This window comes from Balaenoptera physalus, assembly GCF_965194825.1.
Source record: "Balaenoptera physalus genome assembly, chromosome: X".
In the NCBI taxonomy this organism is placed as follows: Eukaryota; Metazoa; Chordata; class Mammalia; order Artiodactyla; family Balaenopteridae; genus Balaenoptera; species Balaenoptera physalus.
The window spans coordinates 81,368,903-81,390,397 of record NC_138903.1 but is presented as its reverse complement, the minus strand read 5'-3'; the positions used below and the strand labels follow the sequence as shown (position 1 = coordinate 81,390,397).

Here is a 21,495-nt window from a genome sequence, read left to right as displayed (position 1 = left end):
ACACATGCCCCCTGTTGTTCATAACAGCACTATGTACAGTAGCCAAGACATGGAAGCAACTTAAATGTCCATTGACAGATGAATGGATAAAGAAGATGTGGCAGATATATACAATGGAATATTACTCAGCCATAAAAAAGAATGAAATAATGCCATTTGCAGCAACATGGATGAACCTAGAGAATATCATACTAAGTGAAGTAAGTCAGAGAGAGAATGACAACTATTATATGAGATAAACAATATACTAAATATTATATTTTCTGCCATTAAAGTAAAAATGTGTACAATGGATATAAAGGGGAAAAGATCACCCAAAGGAAAATGGAAATACCATTCAATCTCTAAAAACCCACTATTTATTTATCATACATTATTTTCCAATCAGAAGTGAAAATATAATTTAACAGAAAAAATCTATAAAATTAAACTTTGTAAACTAAGTTTCTCTATAAAAATTACTTTATGTACAAATAGCAGATATTATATAAGAAACAAAAAAGTGTTTAATAATGATATCTATTAGAGTACTTGATAACTGATAGGATGAAATATAAAGATGTTTTAAAATTCAGTCACTTAAATTTTTTTTTTCTTATTTATGCTTACAATAAATTTCTAGAAGTAGAATTGCATACTTTTGGTACACATTACCAAAGTTTCCTTCTAAAAGCTGTCCCTTTACATACTACCACAGGTTTCTCTTGGAGTTTCTCAGTAGAAAATCACTATATATTTAAAGCACTGCATTTCATTTTCAGTATCTATTATTTTCCCCATATTATTGTTTTGAATGAAACGTCCAAAACAATTTTAACAAATAGTGATCTAAACTCATTACTGATTTTAATGGAATCTTCTCTGTGAATTGTAATGTTGACTGTTGGGTAAGCGCACAGAGAGATTTATGTTCACTAAGTTTCATTATATGTTTGTAATAGCATAATATTGAAGCATCCAAAATATTAGATAACTTTATGTATTATGGAATATCTATATAATGCAATATTATATAGCCATCAAAAATTTTGTTTTAGAAGAATATTTAATAAAATAGTAAAATAATCCCAATTTGGTAAAAACAAACAAAAAAATCACTGGTGTATATACACAGAAAAAACATTGGAAAATATATACGAAAATAACAACATTTTTATTGTCATTGAGTTGGTGGATTTGCAGGTAACTTGTTTTTCTTTATTTTATTTATCTATTCATCTGTATTTTTCAAACTTTCTATAACTATTGCATGCTATTTTATAGTCAGAAAAGGGTCAATTACCCACAAATACAAGTTATTTGGGGGAAAAAATATCCAAGCTGGATGGTAGTTGAAGAACTCCTTGCTCATTAATCAGTCAATCATAGATGGGTTGTTTCCACTAAACCATATAGTGAAGAAATATAAATACACAGTCGTACTGTTTAACTCGAACATATCCCCGCCATATGTAAAACTGTGCTAAATATCTATTTATCTATGATATAACAGCTTTCATACAGGCCATGTTCATCTCAAAATATTTAATCGCTGCACTCATCTTCTCACCCTTTTTCCCCCTACTGATTAAAGGAATTAGTGTCCCCATCTTTACATGGAAAACACATACACATTTTTTCTCCATCTCGTCATCTCCCAATTCTTTATAGAACTTGCACTCCTAGCTACCTTGGTTCGAACTCCAACTACTAATCTCCAACTGACTGCCTTAAATTTTGGAATCATGTTAGAAATGTTATTCACTTTGATCTCCCATTTCATTTGTCAAGCCTGATTTTCAATTCCTACCTCCACCACACTAGTCCTGGTGTTTATCTCTTACTTTGATCTCAACATAACATTCTCCTAGCTGATTTCCCTACTTTAAACTTGGCTTCTGTCTTCCATTATGATCCTTAATTCCTTAGTTAGTTGTCTCAAAAATAGTTTTCATCATAATATTTTCCCACTCATTATTTACATCATATATATATAGGTATACGTATTATATCCCAGGAATGTGCTTATGCTGGGAATGCAAAAACTATTCTCTCAAACAACTCAAAGTCTAGTGATTAGAAAAAGATTTTATGTGGTCATGGTAAGAAGGAAATTGGTCAGGGAAGGCTTTGTAGAGGAGCCTGAGCTGAGTCATAAAGAATTCATGGAAGTTAATCATGTTAATAGAATGACAAAGAACAGGCCTCCACTAGGAAAAACAAGAATGAATTTGCAGAGACTAAGAACAGCATGTTGTGTAATAGAAAACTGAAAGCAATTTGATTTTCTTGCAGCATAAACTATGACCCAGGGAGGGATGGGTGAAACCTAAGGCTGAAAAGTAATCAGAGATAACATCATGAGAGCTTTGTATGTTATGCTAAAAAACTAGGGTATTTATCCTGAAAATTATGAGGAGCCAGTGAAGGATTTCAAACACAGGAGTGGAATGATAAAATCTGCAATTGAAATAGAACATCCATTGGTTGTGTAGAGACTGGTCTGAGTGGAACAAGACTAGATATAAGACAAATGTCATTCAAGCAGCTACTGCATGTATCCAGGTGAAAGATGAAGAGGACCTAAAATAGGACAATGTAGTAGAGACAGGAAGCAATAAAGGCTACCATTGTGTGTAAGAGTGTGGAATCTGAAATTAAAATATTTGGATTTAAATACCACCTCTACTGACTATTAACTGTGCGACATGTGGCAAAGCACTCAACTGCCCTAAGCCCCATTTTCTCCATAAGCGAGAAAGGAAAAATGGTACCCTTAACATGAGGATTAAATGAGATGTTTTTGGCACATGCCTGGCCTGTAGTAAATTTTCAAAATATATTATCAGCTATTATTTTCATTATTTTAATAATATTTCAAATGTAAGATCAGAAAAAAAGATGGTTGAATTATTGGAATGGGGAGAGATCAGGAGAGAAGGAAGCATAGGATATTACCTAAATTTTCAACTTCAGTGATTTGAGTGAATGGTGACTCCATTAGTTGATACAGGTAATGAGCCAGATTTGGGAAAAGGAAGTCAGAGGGAACTGATCCCATTCGAAGAATGTTGAGTTTGAGGATCCATGGACCATTGATGGAAAGATGTCCATAGGGAAGTTTTACACATCTGTCAAAACTGCAGGGAGAGGTCAGGGCTAAATACAGGGATTAGAACTCATAAGGATATAGGGCACATATGAAAAAACAGGGAGAGTATGAAGTGATGAGAACAATAGATGAAGGATATAATTCTAAGAAAAATGAGCACTGCTGCCATGGACAGATGATGAAGTACTCACACACATACAGAAAATAAAATTGTCATAAGGCAGAAGAAAAATCAGAAAATAATATGTCATGGAAACCAAGAAAATAGAACTCCAAAAGGAGTGAATGAATGAGGAAAAGTGTCAAATGAAGGAGAAAGGTACTCAAATGAAAAATGTCCTTTGAGTTTAGCAAATAGGAGGCCACTGCTAACAAGATGAGAGATGTGAGTAGTGAGCAGATGTGGGAAGAGACTACATCACAATGTTTTGAGGAGTGAATGGGAATTGAGGAAATATAGACAGTAAATATAATTTTCCCATTTGGGAAGGATATACGAGAAACGGTGTTCCAAAAATAAATACCAAAACTCCTTTAGTCTGGTATTATTGCCTCCTCAAAGTTGTCCATAATACAGCCCTAACACATCTTCCTAAATATATCTCAAAGGTAGCTGAAGACTCTGTTCTAAAAATACAACATGTGCTTTCGCTCATTTAATTGCTACCAACTGGGACTTTTCTTCCTCTCCATTTTAAATCCTACTTTAAAAATTAAATCATGTTCTTTCGCTTCCATGAGTCTCTCTCATTCTATTCTAGCTCACAGTGGTTTCTCTCCTCAAACTCAAAATGAAAATGATACCTATACTGCCTTGTATTTTAGGTATTTATTTTCATTGGTGTACAACTTATGGGCCTAGATAATGTGTTTTCAATTTTAAAACCAGTCTTTGAGTTACTCATTTGTTAAATGAAGAAGTTAACACAATCATTTATAAAGTCACAGTATGGTCAGAATTCTGCATTTTAAATAATATACAAGTTTTAAATATATAAGCTTATGCTTAGAAAAAATTAGAAATTTATCAAAATGCTAAAAGGAGTTAATTTTGAATAGCAGGAATATAAAGTGATTTCTATTTTCATCACTGTATTTTTTCATTATTTTCTAAATTTTCTATCATAAAATTTTATAATCAGAAAAATTAAGTATAGTAGAAATAAAATAAGTGTGCTCCTGAGCTGAAAATCTATAACCTATTCATTTAAAATTTCATGGATGTGTAATTTGGTTTGCTAAACCAATATGAACAACCTAGCATTCCAGTTGTGATGGAAATAAAACATTTAATTAAAAAATATTTAACAGATTCTAGACAATATATGATATAATTTAAGTCTTCAAACAATGTTTTTATGCAATTTGTTTTCCATAGCATGTGAATTCTAATTATGTTGAACCTAGGCTCTATTAAAATTTTTTTCTTAATGTTTTATCTCTCGATACCTATTTTAATTAGAACTATCCTTTGTAAGATAGCCATTCATGTATACAAGATAATAGAGTAGGGCTTCCCTGGTGGTGCAGTGGTTAAGAATCCGCCTGCCAATGCAGAGGACACGGGTTCGAGCCCTGGTCTGGGAGAATCCCACATGCCGCGGAGCAACTTAAGCCCGTGAGCCACAATTGCTGAGCCTGCGCGTCTGGAGCCTGTGCTCCGCAACAAGAGAGGCCGTGATAGTGAGAGGCCCGCGCACCGCGATGAAGACTGGCCCCCGCTTGCCACAACTAGAGAAAGCCCTCGCACGGAAACGAAGACCCAACACAGCCATAAATAAATAAATAAATAAATTAAAAAAAAAAAAAAAAGATAATAGAGTAAAATGGCTAATATTAAAATGACATATTAAGTCAGATTCTTATCGTTATATTATAAACTTTCCCCTCTAAAGTCATTTATTCACAGTTCAGAAAAATAGAGTCTTACTCTTATCTCCTTATGCCTAAGGAAAAAGAATGTGAAAAAGATAATTTAGTATATGTTTAATGCCATGCATAACAACTTGAATTTTCTGAGTTTGTAAACTACCTCTGAACAGAGGCGTTTTGGGTCTTATGCCAGAGGCAGGACAGTGGACAGGAAGTTAACTTTGGATAGGAAATGGACAGTGGACTTGAAACTGAGAGTCAGGTCAATCTTGGTAAAATTCCAGACAGGCCAATTACCAGTTGCCTGAGCTTGAGCAAACCATTGAAACTCTTGAGACTCAGTCCCTCAATTTAGTTTGCAATGTGAGGATGATACTAATAATACCTTGTTCACTGGGTTGTTGGGTGGATTAGTTGAGACAATTGATGAAGGGCATTAGCACTAATTAAGTGCCTGTTATGTGCCAGCCACATTTTATAGGGTATCTCATTTAATTCTCACAGCAACCTTATGAGTTTGACCTTATTGTAGCCATTTTTATGGATGAAGATCCCAAGACTCAGAAACATTAACAAGTTTTATGCAAGACCCAACAGCTAAAGATAACAAAGTCAGGGTTAGAACACACACTGCCTGATTTGGATGCTAACCCCCTTCCTACTGCCCCAGTGTGCCTATCACAGAGAAGGTAGGTACACAGGAACAGTTTTCTCCCTTTTTTTTTTTTTTTTTGAGAAGACTCACTATAGCTCTACCGTTTCTAAAATGGCTCTCACTTGCCACTGAAAGCTGTCTCAGCTTCCTTAATTAAATGCCAGGCAAAACCCATGGTTTTAAGGAATTTGATTCCATGTGCTTACAAACTATTCTAAGAAATACTTGATATAATTTAGTTCAAGAATTAGCAAGTGCATTTCAGAAACACAGGAGTCTCCCAGTCTCCCTATATAATCATAAGCTGGCCATTTTGGGAACTTGCATGAAATATTAATTAGATACTTGTAATCAAGAACCCATCATTTTCAGTGTCCTGTGAGGGAAGAAACATGATTATAGAGCAGTTTTAAAGGCTTTTTTAGTTCTATTGTATTGATAATAATTATCATTTATGTAGATCTCTCATTTTTAAAATGATTTTTGCAAAATCATCTCATTTGAGGTTCTGAAAAACCCATCCTCCTCATTTTGCACATGAAGAAACTGAGTCTCAGAGAGGATATGATCTTTCAAGGTGACAGCAGATTTATTACATAGGAAACCTTAAACCTCAACCACAATCTGATTCCTACAACAGTTTTATTTTTGTTAGTTTCACGTTTTTTCACAATTTTAATATTATTCAATGCCACTTTGTACCGTTGTTATTCAGGGCACAAAGTTATCAGACTGAATAGTTTGTGTATGTAGTGGTAAGAATCCTGAACTGGAAGTCAGGACATTAACACTCATCACCTGATTCTTTTAAAATCCTAACCATATGACCTTGGGCAAATCACTCTCACATTCTGAGTCTTCTTCATCGAACATTTTATGATTCTAACACTAAGTTAGGCTTGTCAGTAGTTTTCACAATCCTTAGAATGCCAAACTTTATTTCCACCAGCTACATTTAAAAATTCATTCACCTACAACTGAAAGGATTTTAAAGTTATTATTGCCTAGAGCAATACTCAATACTTCTTCTCAGGCTCCTGTAAAGAACACACATGATAGGGTTCAAGAGGCAAGGCTGCTTTGTGGCTGAGCATTAGTTAAGCAGTTAATAAAAAATACGGTTGACTAGATTCTTGATTTTAAATAGCTGTGATGTAGGGTAAAGAGTACTTAAATTGGTTAAATTGGGCTTGGGCAAATATTGGAAGCCCCCAAGACCCAGTTTGTTGGTTTGGTTTTAATCTATAAAATGGGTATGATATCAATAATATCTAGCTCACTGTATTGTTCAGGTTAGATGAGTTCATCAATGTGCAACAGGACTTACATTTATTGTCTGCTTTATGCCAGACACTGTACAATGCAAATTTTTATACACAATCTCATTGAATCCTCACTTACAATCCTGTTAATTGAACATCTTGATTATCACAGATGATTCTGAGGTTCAAAAAGGTTACAAGCATACAGCTAATATCTAAAAATCCAGATTTGGAAAACAAGTCTATCTGACTCTAAAGCCCAATCACGTCCCAATACATCTTGCTGGGCAGTGTGCCTAGCACTACTCCTGGTGCCTAGCAGGCACTCCCAAAATTTTCCTTGAACTATCCTTTCCTCCTTTCCTCCTTTTTTCCAATCTTATTTTCAGAACCTAATGTAGCATGGACATTTGATATATATGTTCCCTAAATTGTCTTAAGGAGTTAAGGCAACTTCCTAAGTAAGTAGTGAACCTTTCCCATTTGAAAAAACATATATATAATATTGTTTAGCATATGTTGGACACCACTAATAATTAATGTTCCTATAGCTACATATGAATTGGTTAAACTAGGAAACGTAACCCAGAAACAAAGTATTTTTTTTCAATTTCTCCTATGTAATCCAAAGTTAATAATTCTAAATGACTAAAAATCCATATTGTATTTGAATTAATAATTTTCAATACTTTTTATAGATAGCTGGTGGTCCATATTTGATATATATATTTCTGGTTATACATCTCATCAGGTTAATGAGACATTCATAACTATACTGAATGTGTTACAATGCTCCTTTTCATTATAAATTGATGTAGAAATTAATTTATATTTGGTGACACACATGTACTTTCAAACTCAACTTGTGGCTTACCAAACTGTAGAACTTTAGAATCATATTATGTTTTAAATATTGAAAAGGCAGAATGGAAAGGGAACTTTCTACAGAAAGTTCAATTTGATTAAACACTTTTTGAATAGCCACTATTTTCAAAGTTTGTTCAGGGGTTCATATATTGAGAGTGGAAGTAGATGGAAGAAGAGAGGCTTCTTTGTCTACACTATTTGCGTTTTTCCAACTGACCTGTTCATGGGGAATTATGCCCCATAGCTTCCAGAATGAACATGGTGCTTGTCAACCTTATGAAAATCTAATAACTAGAATCATCTAAAAGATCATCTGTCTGAGCTTAAATACATGAGCATGAGTCCAGAAAGGGGCAAAGAGAGTTGGGAAAATCTACAACAGTTTACTGGGTGTTGATTTGTACAGCAGAGGAGAAATTTAATAAGAAGATGGTAAAAGTTAAGGACCTCTGAACTTCAAATCAAGAGCTGTGGGAGCCACAGCTCTGCCAGACATGTGATGAAATAGAGAGGAAGGAGAACTTGAGAGTTAATTAGATCTAACCACAGATCCTCTCTTGGCCACTTACTCTGAGATAAAGAACTATTATATGTAAGGTGCCTAGCACACTGCCTGACATAAAATAGGTGCTCAGTAAACGTCTGTTCTCTCTCTGGGCCTTGGTTCCACTATCTGTCAAATAATAGAGGCAGACTAGGATACCACATGGTCTCTAAGGTTCCTTGTATCTCTGAAATAGAAGCAGATCACAGATGTAATAATACAGCTCCTAAAGGTTACAGGGAATACTACAGATCTGGGAATTAGATTGGTCAGCATAATACAACCAGAAGAGTAAAAAGCATTTTCAATAATGCAAGTAAAATATTTATCCAAATTCAAAACAAAAATGTTATCATTAGAAGAAAACCTTTGTCTTCCTAGTTTTCCTTTTTAAATTAGGATTTAAACTTAAGTTCAATTAACTCTATTTTAATATATATATATCATATTAGTATTTATAGATCTAGATCTCCCTGGAAATTGAAACTTATATGGAGATCTTTCTGAATTATTAGATTCCTTTAGGCAAAGGGAAACCTCAGGGGTAATATAAATGACTACTTGATGTTTCTGCTAGGGAAGGGAGAAAGGGTAAAAGCTTGGGGGATGAATATATGAACCTTTAAGCATGATCTTCTGTACAGTACAAGGGCCAATAGTAAGCATTACCAGGGAGAGTCAAATTAATGAAGACATAAGTTGATGAAATTGAAGAAATGTTAGAGAGAAAGCCATGTTTTTTTTTTCTTGTCTTTCTATGGTCTACTTTATTCAAATTGAGAAAGCATTTGAGAATGTAAGAGGAAAATAAAAACCAAGAAACTAAATGGCACTAACCCATAAATAAGAAATAGTTAGACAAAGGATTAATCTCCAAAATTTACAAGCAGCTCATGTAGCTCAATATCAAAAAAACAAACAACCCAATCCATAAATGGGCAGAAGACCTACACAGACATTTCTCCAAAGAAGATATACAGATTGCCAACAAACACATGAAAGGATGCTCAACATCACTAATCATTAGAGAAATGCAAATCAAAACTGCAATCAGGTATCACCTCACACCAGTCAGAATGGCCATCATCAAAAAATCTACAAACAATAAATGCTGGATAGGATGTGGAGAAAAGGAAATCCTCTTGCACTGTTGGTGGGAATGTAAATTGATACAGCCACTATGGAGAACAGTATGGAGGTTATTTAAAAAACTAAAAATAGAACTACCATATGACCCAGCAATCCCACTACTGGGCATATACCCTGAGGAACCATAATTCAAAAAGAGTCATGTACCACAATGTTCATTGAAGCTCTATTTACAATAACCAGGACATGGAAGCAACCTAAGTGCCCATTGACAGATGAATGGATAAAGAAGATGTGGCACATATATATGATGGAATATTACTCAACTATAAAAAGAAATGAAACTGAGTTATTTGTAGTGAGGTGGATGGGCCTAAAGTCTGTCATACAGAGTGAAGTAAGTCAGAAAGAGAAAAACAAATACCGTATGCTAACACATATATATGGAATCTAAAAAAAAAAAAAAAAGTTCTGAAGAACCTAAGGTCAGGACAGGAATAAAGATGCAGACGTAGAGAATGGACTTGAGGACAGGGGGAGGGGGAAGGGTAAGCTGGGACGAAGTGAGATAGTGACATGGACATATATATATACTACCAAATGTAAAATAGCTAGTGGGAAGCAGCTGCATAGCACAGGGAGATCAGCTTGGTGCTTTGTGATCACCTAGAGGGGTGGGATAAGGAGGATGGGAGGGAGATGCAAGAGGAAGGAGATATGGGGATATATGTTTATGTATAGCTGATTCACTTTGTTATAAAGCAGAAACTAACACACCATTGTAAAGCAATTATACGCCAATAAAGATGTAAAAAAAAAAAAAAGAAATGCTCAGTTAGCTATATGACCCAATACTTAGTTCACATTGACATGAACCAAATATTAAAATTTCAAATTCTATAACAAATGGATAAAAGAGAAAGTTTAAAAAGTCAGAAAAAGTACTTTCTTTGTGAATGTATATGCTGAACAAATTTCTCATGATTAAATTAACCAGTTAGATTGACTTGGAGAAGTAGCTATATCTCTACCTCAGTCAACACTATTAACACCAGTTAACCAGTTAACACGAAGTTTTCTGATCTAACAGTTATTTTCCTGGAAAAAATTAGATGTACCTTTAAAATTTTAATTTAGTCCCATCTGTAAGAGTACTGGTTTTGTGGACCACCTGGTAACCATCATTTGCATACACAGCTTCTATTGTTGGACTACTTCCCCTAAGGCCAAGTTCAGGCATAACCTAACTTTGTAGTAAGGCCTTATCCAAAGTATGTACTCAATCACTATCTAATGGTTGAGTGAATGAGGACGACCTGGAGAAAGCCATGGTTTTAACCTTTTGGCTCCTACCACCTCTTTCTCTTTTCCTGTTAGGCTTTTGTTTTTTTCAGCACTAGTACCATCTCCCTGTGTCTCAGTCTCTTTTTCACAGATTCAAACACCTTGTTGCTTTAGCTATGCAAACTATACTTCTTTCAGCATGAAAAATGTAATTTCAGAATAGCAGGTTATGGTGGGTAAACTTTACTCTCCATACAGTGCATATTTTCATTGTAACGAGTGCAGTGATCACTGCTCAGGGAATGAGAGTGTTCAGGTGATTTGACTGAAGTACATCAAAGAGTGATTTTACTAAGAGTTACAAAAACGTATTATAAGGACGGGATGGTCAGAGACTTATTTTCCAGGGGAGAAAGGGCCACCTAGTCCAGAACATATCTAAGTAACTGAGGCTTTTTCTCTTATTGGATTGACAGAGATTAGAAAAAGAGACAAGGCGCATGTTCCTATCTGAACATGGGACCACAAAAGTTGCCCAGAGAATAGAGAGGACTGATCTACAGCATATTTCCTTTGTGTGTTAAGAGGGCAAGTCTCTCTCAGCAGGTCCAATACTTCCCATGCCCGTATGTGATAGTCAACCTGGGGTTTTAACACATTTCACAAGCCAGACCAACTTGAAGAAGAAAGGGAATGTTGACAACTCTATTATCAGAGTTAGGAGAATGGATATGGAATTTTTCTCCATGAAAAGCAAAATGCACCATGAAATTTAATATTTCACACACAAGCGCAAAGACAGTTGCGGTAGGAATATAGTTAAGACAGATTTGGCATATAGCTATGGTAATTTTTCAGTTAGATTGATTTTAGATAGGATTGTTCCCAAGAAATAAATCAGAGTAAAAAATACTTTTTGGCTCTATCAGATGAAAAAAGAATAAGTGAGGGTGTAGTTTATGAATAATAATTTTCCCACTGCTGTGATAGAAGCACTTCAAAAATATATTAAAAACCACACAAATATGAAGGGGAAGTTTGTTCACTAGAAATGTGGCAATGTGTTACTCTTGCAAGGTTTTCATGTTATTGAGTCCTTAGCCTTGTCGTTCTATCCAATCTTCCAACTTCATTACCCCTTTAGAGTGGCCCTATATTCCCAAGGGGTAATGTACTGAAGAAAATAGCCACTGACTTTAAGAATGTTAGTAATAGCTTTTATTTTATCTGGGATAGTTGGAAAACTCAATAATTATAACTGAGCTAAAGAAACATTATTTCCCTACTAATGATGACGTTCATTCCCTTTACACAAAGAGGTGAAATAAGTAATGAATTTTTGTAAACTATCATCATGTAGTATGGAAATGTTTTATAGTAATGCTGGCATTCCAGCATCCTGATATGACTGCTTAGCAAAAATAAATAAATATATATATATATATATATATATATATATATATAAGAAAAACTAACCAAAACAAAACCTCAGTCTCCAAGGATGTTTCCTGCATGCAATTTAGAAAGATTTTTTTCTATCATAATAAGAACAAAAGAAAAAAAGGGCTAATTTAAGAACTATGTGGTTTATTTTCATCTATTTCTAGGAAGCAGGTGGTGTATTTGCTTTCAGTATGTGTGCCAAGAAGTGCATTCCTTAAAGATATACGTGTGTGTGTGTGTGTGCATGTGTGTGTAATACACTCTCAATTTGGAGAGGGGATATGTGGTTTCTGAATTTTCAGGGTAGCTCTACCATGTTATAATTTGGATGTTATCTACATTTGATATCCCATGGTTTCTCCATCTGTCCTGTTTTCACAAATTTGATAATTTTGACTTTCAGTATGGGGGGAAAGGGATAAAATGATTTCTATCTGGGATGACCATTTCATCTCAGTACTTCAGTGACAGATTTTATGTATAGACAGCACATTTTAACCAGAGTTCTCAGTATCTATATGTTACCATTCACCATGGAAAAAGTTCCTCTATTGAGGACAAGAACACATTTTTCTTGCCATATTTATAAGAAATGTCACATTGAGATGCTCCTTTTGCCAAAATGCCTAAAAGCAGTATGTGGTTCTCTGGTATATGTTCATACTAAGATGAACAAATGGGTTAAAATTTTCCGTTGATAGTTTTTATTTTAAGTGCAACTCATGGACGGGAAATGTAACAAGAATCAAAGTATCTGAGGTAAATATTTAAAAATCTTTCTAAGATTAATGAAGAAAAATGATGTAACATCAATTTTCTGGAAATAGTTTCCGGCAACTACTGTTTGAAGAGCTATATGACCTAGCCATTTGTTGAGGCTTTTCATTTCACAAGAATTATGTAAGGTTAATGTTAAGAAACAGATAAGATGTTGAAGAAAAGGGTACCATCCAGGCTTCTTTCATTTTTAATAAAATCACAGGTAGCATTCTTTCATTTTTTTTTATCATATTCTCTCTGCTATTAAAAGTATGTTTTCTTACATTATCTCCACAATTACACTTCTACTTCACTGACCATGGCTTAGTTATTTTTGTTGTCCTCACAGAATCTTAACCAAAGAAAATGCTTAATGTAATTCTGGTAAATTGTTCAGATTTATGGAAGTATTAAAGTGCATGAAATATTCAAGGAACAAGAAGTAGTAGGTGAGACAAAAATGTGGGGTGCATGGAGTAGTAGGAGATAAGGATGAGCAAGGAGACCTGATTAAAATTGTAAAATCCTTGAAAAATAGAGTAATTAAGGTTTTATCCTATATGCCATGGGGAAAGACTCAGAAGCTTTTCTCTCATAGGCTTCACTTGATCAGATCTGTGTTTTAAGAAGTGTTCTGGGTACAGGGTAGAAAATAAATTGGACAAATGAAACTAGGAAGCAGGACAACCTATTAGTAGTGGAACCAGTAACTTGTGATGAAGACCTGAATAAGTAAGTGTAAAGGGAGAAATGTCTGAGGTATTTTAGAGGCAAGATCAACAGTATTTTGTTGTTATTTGGATGTGATTCGGGAAAGTGTGACTTTAAGGTGCTTCCTAAAATGGGTTAAGTATATGCTTGCTCAGTTCAGATTTCAAGAACTTTGGAATGAATACCTAATACATACCTGTAAGATACTCTACTAGCTATATTCACACACACATGTGCACACACACACACACACACACACACGCAAACACACCCTCCTAATTATTATGATAAAACTTTTAATTTTTTTTCTTTTTGTAAACCTTATATAGTCAGGGATTTTCTGCAATAGAAAAGCTGAAAGTTTTTTTTTTTTTTAACATACTTTCAATTAAACTTGTTGGGTAAAAGGCTTTTTACACTAATAGAAACCAGGGGAGAACCTTGATTGTCCCACATCTCTACCCCTTAATACCCCATCCTTCACCATAACCACCATCATTCTCTACATTGCTTTGCTCATAGCAGGAGTTTAAGAAATATTTAATTCATCTCATTTGAACTCATGGTAAACTCCATTATCTATAGCATGTTTTATGAAAAACAATAGTTAATAAGTGGTACCATATTACCAATATTCAAAGAATTTGAGTACAATAAAATGCACAAAACTAAAACTTTAGTTGAATATGAGTCACTTCAATCCACTTCATTGCTTTGGACCAGTTATCTCTCAATGTTAGTGATCAGGAATGCCAATATATAAAGTTCTGGTTAACACAACACAGATAATGAATTATACCATGAAATTGTAGGATGTTAGTGTGCTAAAAATTATTTTAGGATCCTTGATGATGTTAATGAAATTGGTAGCCCCTGATGACAACAAGCGCTTCAAAAAATATCAGAAGATATGTTATTGCAATGCAGAAATAACTTTATTTATAGGTATTTCACTTAATACAGATTACACACACTTTATGCACTGAAAATACATCAAATACAACCAGTGTTAGTAACTACATGTATTCCAGTTGAAAGATGCCCTATAATATTCACTCTAACATATTCACACAAAAACCTGTTTATTCTTTTTTAAAATTACAGCTACAAATAACAAAGCAAAAACAAAATTTTAAGAGTGACTGTTTGTGACTGCTCTTGTATTTTAAATCTTCACAATTTTAATGTTACTTTACACAGCTTTTCTTCAATGGCAGTTCGCAGTACTAGCGCCACTCAAAACCAGAAATGATAATAAATTGTACACATTACCCAATCTAAAAACCGAATCTATCCTCACAAATATTTCCATGATTTACGTCAATCCATAGTTCACACCAAGCTGTTTATAAAAGTGTATGTGTGTATACACATACATAGATAAGTAGGTATGCATGTATATGATTATGGCAAATCCATATCTTAGCCTTTGATGGAAACATAAACCCACAAAGCTGCAGACTTATGAAACTGAAAATCTGACATTGTACAGAGCACTAACAGAGAATTACTTATCTCTGTTTTGGTTTCAGAGGTATTAAAATTAAATAAGGTATTCATGCAAATAAAAATAATTATTTTAATGGATTCTTTTACATATGTTTTAGTTATGCCAACTGAGCAGAAGTTGACTATTACTGAAGGCAAATTTATCTTAGCTTTTTTGTGTGGAAGAGAAGTAGAATCTACACTGGTAATTAGATAGGAACAATAGTTTAATTTTTAATTTATAATTTAATGTTACTGGATCTGTGATCCTTCAGAAAACAGGGAAACTTTATGAAAAGAAGTACTGCAGTTACATTAGAGGTAAAATAATTTGAAAGTAAAAAACACATGAGCACATATTCAGAATGCACTGAATGTGGCAAGAGTTTTTTTAAATAAAAGGTGCTATGTAGGGTGATATAAGGGATAAAGGATGATTAAAGTTTGGAAGTGAGGCATGAGTTTAAAAGAACAGAGAATAACATTGTAAATATAGATGTATGATCTTTGAACAAGTTGTCTTTAGTTTAAAGTTTATATTACTTTATTCTGCTAGAAATTTGAAAAACATAAATATACACACATATACACAAACATATGTATGCTTATATATACCCTAACCCATTTTAATCCCACTGTTTTAGAATTACATAAACATCAAATTAAAATGAATTTTCCTCTAGACTCAAAATTAGGTCTCTTAATTTTAAGAGTTTGGTATGGTTGTCTTTTAAGTCTCACACCTAAAATGACTTAATTCTATGTACCTCATCATTTCTACAGTGTGTATGCGTCTTGAAATAAATGTGTGTATAGTCTTACAAACAACTCAAATTTATATATGTAAAGTTGAATTGTAGCACCATGTAGAATTTTGTTGTTAAATGTTATCAATTGCTCTAGTTCAGATAATGTTAACTTTATATAGCATGTCAAATTCTTTTTTCCTATCTAAAATGAAACTATTATAATATCATTTTGTAGTACTAGATAAAGTCTGCGTCTTTATGGAGTCAATTTTGTCAGGTAGACAAAATATCCCCATATTCAGTGAAAAATTGTATTTTGCCTCCAGATGTTTTAGTATCACGTAGACAAAACTACGATACCTATCTGGAAGAGAACTCAGCACCTTCTCTTGAATAACTATATTTGTGTGAAAAATATGTACTTATTCAATCTGAACATCATAAATAATGTATATAATTATCTACAAAAAAGGCACCCAATACATAGTTCTGAATGAGTGATCAAATAAATAAAATTGGTAATGAAATATAATCTCTCATTTAGGAGTTCATAAATTAGTTTTCCAGCATCCATGCAATTCCATTTTTGTGTGTTTTTTCCCACCCTGAATATGAGACTAGGTCTGTGTTTACATACCAAAAGAGCTGATCAAGTTTGTTCTTGTGTGTGTGTGTGTGTGTGTGTCTGTTTAATTACTTCGAGGTTGTGACACTGAACAACTATTTGAGCTGTATACTTGAATTACAGGAAACATTTTTGTGTAAGGTGATAGTGTTTATGAGCAATTCTGTTTAAAGTATCATTGAAATAGTGGTCTGTGTTGATTTTGAATCTGAGGTTAAAACTGATATGTAGTAAGATGAGTAAATACATTTTAAAGTTTATTTTGCAGACTTCTGAAAATAATATTTTTCACCAGTGTTGCACATTTGTTTACTTCTACTACCACCAAAGAGAGTAAAAGTGGTATTATTCAAATTTTCTCTAAGTATCTAATGAAAGTATTATTTTGTTATCTAACGTTTTTACCAAGTGTTAAGACAAAAAATGAAAATGCTTTTAAAGTGCATTTCTAAGAGAATAACATTTGTGAAGTAAATCAGTGAATAATTAATAAATATAAGGCTCCAGGACAAGAGAGAAAAGTGCATATATGTCTAGAATATTCATTGAAGTACTTCATTTCCATTATTATGTCAATTTGACTATCTGAAACCTAATGGAATGTGATTTTTTTCACTTCACAGAAAAAGATTTACTCCTAATTGGATAGTACCAGTGTATGTGTGGATAATTAAATATAATTAATCACTTGAAATGGGAGAGTTAATAAAATTTTAATTGAGAATATCTAGAATTTGAAAAAGGTAAGAGTTGGTTACGAGGCTTTTTAGAAATAATTATAATGGATAACTTGGTTGTTCATTCTAAGGGAAATTTTGGCAGATATTTAGATGGCATTCTTTTTAACGGAAAAGCTTTTTCATCATGACTTGATATTTTCACTGAGGGCAGATTAGTCTCATGGTGGAGATATATAGTATGCCTCTTTAGTTTACTATCAACTAATCAGACTCAATTATTTCATAAATTTGTCTAATCATACATCTATAAAAATAAACAATATGCGTAATAATTAAGTCAATTACCACTATGTGTAAAAAATCCTGCATGTATAGTTTATAATATAAAAAGAGCAGAATACTTCTGTAATTTTAAAGTGCACCACTTCCAAAGGTTAAACAGAATTACTAAGTAAATTATAAAGAAAAACTTACTGGTATAGCCTGAAGTAAAAACAAATAGTTTTAAAATTCTTCATCAAATTGTCATAGATACAGTTAAAATCTATCTACAATTTCCTGAATTTTCTACAACAAATGTATATTGCATTGTTCAATAAAAATAAAGGCCTATGACTACTCTACAATTTTAAAAAGTCCACTCCTAATTCTAAATATCACATAAAACCACGGATGTTATGTATGAACACACATAATGCACGAAAAAACAAATTGAACATTAGTTCTTTTTAAAAGTAATAATTATATACAACACATACAGCTTTATATTATCACAGCACCTTTGAATATGCTAGAAACCTAAATCTAAACAATAAAAATAGACAGAAACTAAGCAAAACCTAAAGAAAAAAGTCTATTACACAAGAGCACCTATAGGAAGCATTTACACAGTGTAGATTAAGTTCATATAAGATTACTTAAGCTCTGCTTGTCCTGTAGCACTTCTGTTGAGATCAGGCTTCAAATCACACCTAGCTAGACGGACACTTACAAAATCTAATTAAACAGTGAAGAGTGCAGGTGACAAAATTGTAAAATGTGGCAGCATTGTTTTGTGTTGAAATGAAAGGATTAGTAAATATTGTATGAAATAATGATTGATTGAATATAAGTTCAGCTTTTAAAAATTATTCTAAAGTATATGTGTTCACATTGATAATGTGAACAGGATGGTCAGCAGAGAAAACAGAAGTATACATAAAAGATTAATTAATGGATAGAATTAAAACTGTTCTATAAAATTTTCAATGTAAATCATTGAAAATAAAAATAACTTAAGAAATGTAATAGCTTGAATACCCTACTTCTAAAAATAAACTTTTATATTTAATGTAAAATGAGGAAATGTATTTCAGCAATTGTTTTCAATTTATACACTTTGGATTTTAATCAAAAGAAAGTAATACTCCTTTGAGTGTTTGCAGGGATGAAAGTATACAGTATACAGCACATTGTAGTTAATCGATTAGGTAATCCCTAAAAGTTTCTTTGATGACTAGTCTTAAGATTTGCTTTCTCTATTCACTGACTAGAATAAGAACAAGAGAGACCATCAAGGACACTTCATTGAGAATATTCTAGGAGTCCATTAATACCAACACAAGAGATGGGAAGATATCTGAGACCTTGTAAGCCAAACATGTAATAACACCAATAATTAAATTAAAAGTATCATCAAATCAACTGATAAGAAGGAACCAAGAGGAAAATACATAGTTTTGTCCTCTCTGGCTTTTGTGGAAAATTAGTTTCAATGCCGTCCATACTATTCTCAAATGTTAATATTATTTCCTCAAGCATAAGCAAAGGACAGATCAAGGATAGTTAATAATCAAAAGCAGAATCCATTTTCATCTATGGCTGAAGTTTAGATACAGTTAAATCTCAATCATCATTGGTTTATACGGGTAAATATTTTAGCCTCAAAGAGCAGGAAAGAAATCAATTGAGAAGTTCCTTTCTCACAGAAATTATATTCTGAGAGACGGAATCACTTGCAGCTTTAAAAATAAAGTTTCTATTTTCATCTTCTGCAAAGATGACCCCCATAAAAATACTGAGGAATTTTTAAAAGAGATTCTGGGTAACTGTTTCAAGACATTTTCATCTTCATATATACAAAGGAGTGATTAGGAGTTTTCCTTATCACAGGCCTAAAGGAAAGGGTCGCTGAAGTAGAAGAAAAATGAAGTATTCTCCTCTAGCTCACAGAATGTGTGGAAAACCAGAGACCAAGGTGGTCATGACACAAGCACTTAAAATGCATTTATATAATAATTACATATACAAATGGTCATGAAGCCACACTAGTTTATCATGGGACATGTGAAGTATTGATTCATTTTCTTGGGCATCATAATTTTTTTCACAGTTAAGTGAGACTATGGATTTTGGAAACTCCTACTCTTAGTACGTCTTGGTACCTGCAGGGCACTGACTCTAGAGGTATAATAAGTTGGCTCAATTTTGACATTCCTTGAAATTAAACTGAAATATTTAGTTTATCAGGAAGAAATAGGGGAGAGATTATAAAGTTACCCTATATGAATAACTTTCACAAAGGTAAATTTTAATTTTAAGTATTTTGCTACAATAGTTGTTTATAAGTATGTAATACAATATCGTAATTTACATGACATTTCTCATTACCAGTAAAACAGTTACACTTACAGTCATTATAATTAACTAAGTAATGTTTAAAAAGCCAGATAGCAAGCATGTTTAAGGAACTTGACATTATTGGAGGTACCAGAGATTCTGTACTGAGTAAATGGGAATGCTAAATTTTAACAGAAATCTTTTAAAAATATTGCCTATATATTAAATATCCAAGAATTACACTAATTTGAAATGCTAAATAGAGCATAAGTCTCTTCTAAATACCTTTACACCAAGGAACACTTCAAATAATACACTAATTTAATGCACATACATAATAGACCAAATCCTATCCACACTTTGCAAGGTAAAATGATACACAATGAAGCATTTGAATGAGAATCCAGGAAACATATGTTATGTCGTGATTATAAAGGTCCTTTATACTCCCTTTTAACCCCAAGAAATCACGCTTTTAAAAAAATTCTGTTAGTACTGTTAGTAAGTCATAAGCAGCCTAAAGAATACAATGTAAAATTGGGACACATCATTCCTTCCTCAATAAATTTAATGTACCCCAAATTTGAGGCATTTAGTCATTTGTGTAGGAAATTGATTAATCAACATATTGTGAAGAATGAGTTAAAGGCCAAATTACTCAAAGCAATGAAATATATTCAGTAATTTAATGCCAGAGATATTATGTAGATCTATTTAGCTGTTTGACTCTAGTAGCTTATATTTTCCTAGGTAGTTTCAAAATTAAGATAAAATCTTTCAAAATATCCTATTTAAATCCTTGTCTCTACTTACATATGAACGGAATTACATTTCACTATATAACAAACATCAGTACTTTTTTTCCCCAAAATATCAGGGAGTATAAAGAACTTTACATTCTTCTTTTGATACATAAAAATAGAAAAGAAAAACTTCTTTCTTTTTCAGTATTTATAGAAAAAAAGAAACATGATTACAACAAAAATAATTTTTTAATGATTAAAGTAGTGGAACAACATGATTACAATCAACATAAAAACCCATTAAAATTATTTTATATCATCTAACTTTTCAGCAGAGTGATGGATAATTATAATTATTTTCTCAACAACACTATAGTAGTGAATATTTTCCAAAAAATGATCTTAAGTGTTTTTTTTGTTGTTGCTGTTTGTATTTTTGATATTAAAGGAAATCTATTGCCCTTGGATACCTTTCAGAGGGTAGCTTGGATAGTTCAGCTTCACTTCCAAACTCCCGGAGATGATGTTTAAATTCTTCAGCAATCAGACAGGGCAAGTAATTCCATGTTTCATGATTGATACATTAACCATCAGTTTGTACATCAAGACACATTATATTACATCACACTTGTTGGCATTCAGAGGAAGCAAATCGAGAAACAGCATGATAAAACTTTTTTTTATCACACTGCACTGTTCCTTCCACAAATTTAAAATTTCGATTGCAAGATTACAGCTAAAGTAAGCATGGTGTTCAGTGGGACATAATTTTTAAGGTGGTTTTTGTTTTGCTTGCTTTTATAGTGGGAAATCCAGATTACAAGATAAATGATCTTAGCCAAATTTTGAAATCACAAATCATTGGAGTTTTTTGGAAGGGGAATAGAATTATGTTGTTCCTAGAAAGTTATATCTCACTGTAGATTTCAATAGTTGATGTCCTGGAATCAGTCTAGGACAAGAAAAATAACATGTTATCAAAATCAGATGGTTGTGTTCTAGGAGTCTTAGTTGCCAAGCATGCTACATGGCTAA

At 32.9% G+C, this 21,495-nt stretch overlaps 1 protein-coding gene across 3 annotated transcripts in view; it reads right to left on the bottom strand.

Annotated features, from left to right (window-relative positions):
- The window catches only part of LOC309653022 (protocadherin-11 X-linked-like), a 548,071-nt gene that overhangs the window by 441,961 nt on the left and 84,615 nt on the right, over window positions 1-21,495 (bottom strand). The window contains exon 3 of one of the 3 annotated variants that reach the window (XM_082447361.1): window positions 13,872-21,412. The exons of the other annotated variants lie outside the window; for them this stretch is intronic. Within the exon in view, the coding sequence (XP_082303487.1) occupies window positions 21,368-21,412 (45 nt within the window). The 3' untranslated portion in view covers window positions 13,872-21,367. Of the gene's footprint in view, window positions 1-13,871; window positions 21,413-21,495 lie in introns of those variants that run through there. 3 annotated transcript variants of the gene reach the window in all.